This window comes from Triticum dicoccoides, chromosome 5A (genome assembly GCF_002162155.2).
Source record: "Triticum dicoccoides isolate Atlit2015 ecotype Zavitan chromosome 5A, WEW_v2.0, whole genome shotgun sequence".
Classification (NCBI taxonomy): domain Eukaryota; kingdom Viridiplantae; phylum Streptophyta; class Magnoliopsida; order Poales; family Poaceae; genus Triticum; species Triticum dicoccoides.
In genome coordinates, this window is record NC_041388.1 from 13,179,236 (window position 1) to 13,180,499 (window position 1,264).

General features: G+C 37.8%; 1 protein-coding gene across 1 annotated transcript in view; it reads right to left on the reverse strand.

Moving 5' to 3' along the window:
* Nucleotides 1–257: 257 nt before the first annotated feature.
* LOC119298806 (transcription factor NAI1-like) overlaps nucleotides 258–1,264 on the reverse strand; it is a 4,224-nt gene continuing 3,217 nt past the window's right edge. Inside the window, exon 4 of the mRNA XM_037576105.1 lies at nucleotides 258–725. Within this exon, the coding sequence (XP_037432002.1) occupies nucleotides 603–725 (123 nt within the window). The 3' untranslated portion in view covers nucleotides 258–602. The remainder of the gene's footprint in view (nucleotides 726–1,264) is intronic.

Here is a 1,264-nt window from a genome sequence, read left to right on the forward strand (position 1 = left end):
AGTCAGAGAGAAGATATGCATGCATGTATACCGGGATATGATCATCTCATGCGTGCACTACACTAACCAAAATATTTCAAAGCAGGATATTATGGGATATTTTGGAAAATAATAATGGTACTACTAGATGAGATGCTGGGACTTGTCATACATATATGGAATTAGCTGCGAAGATCAGACCTAAAATTCATGATTGGTTAATTGATGCAGACAGTTCAACATGACAGGACTGAGATAATGCATATGTGACATATATATTCGTCCAATTTTTCTGCATAGAAGAATTAACTGAAAATCCATACTTAGATGCAGAAAAATCTTATTATATGTATCCTGGTTACTGCCCTCATTATTTCATCAGTGTGATCGGGATTGAGCAACAGCAAGTAGCTAGCTAGCAACCAAAACTTGCAAACCTGTGGCTGAGAAATCCTCGTCTCCATGCATGCACGCATGCGTGCAACATATATCTATAAGCTGATCATGCATGCATGCATGCACACAATCGAAACGAGCAATTCCTCACCATGAATTTCTCTCTCAGTTTTCAGAATATAAAGTCATCCAAGGAAAGGGCTGATCGACTTGCATGAGCAGCTAGCTTAGCATTCTCTCTTGGTGACACTATTTCGATCGTCCGAATTATTGGCGCCGTAATGTTGGCGCAGTGACAAGTTGAGCCGCCTCACGATCTCCTCCACTGTTGAATTGAATCCCTCTTCCACCTGAAATCAATCAAAGTTGCACCAGGTAATTAATATTGATCAGTTAATTAAAGATGCCAAATATGTATTTGGGTTATAATTCATATGTATACATGCATGTATACCACAGTGTATCTCATGTAATTTTGTGATATGCCACGTATATCATGTGTACTTATACCTCAAGCATTTCCCAGCAAAGGCGATTCACATTGTTTAAATACACGTTAATTGTGTGAATGTGTTGCCTTATTTGAGATCAAATTATGAGATGCTGCAATTTCATTTTGAGACAGCGGAAGGAGATGCTACAGTTTGTTCTCCCCAACCTCACTGGAAAAAATAGTAGGAATTGTGTGTGCCAAAAAATTTATCATTCCATTTGATTGATTTATTACCTATCCAACGAGACAACTGCATGAAAAGTACACATTTAATTAAAAAAAGTATAGAAGAAAAAGTTATATCCGGCTGATCTCTTAACTATGATCTTATCCGATATAGCACGCTTGAGTCCAACAACTAACATGCTGATCGATCAATCACTTCTCAAGCTACCT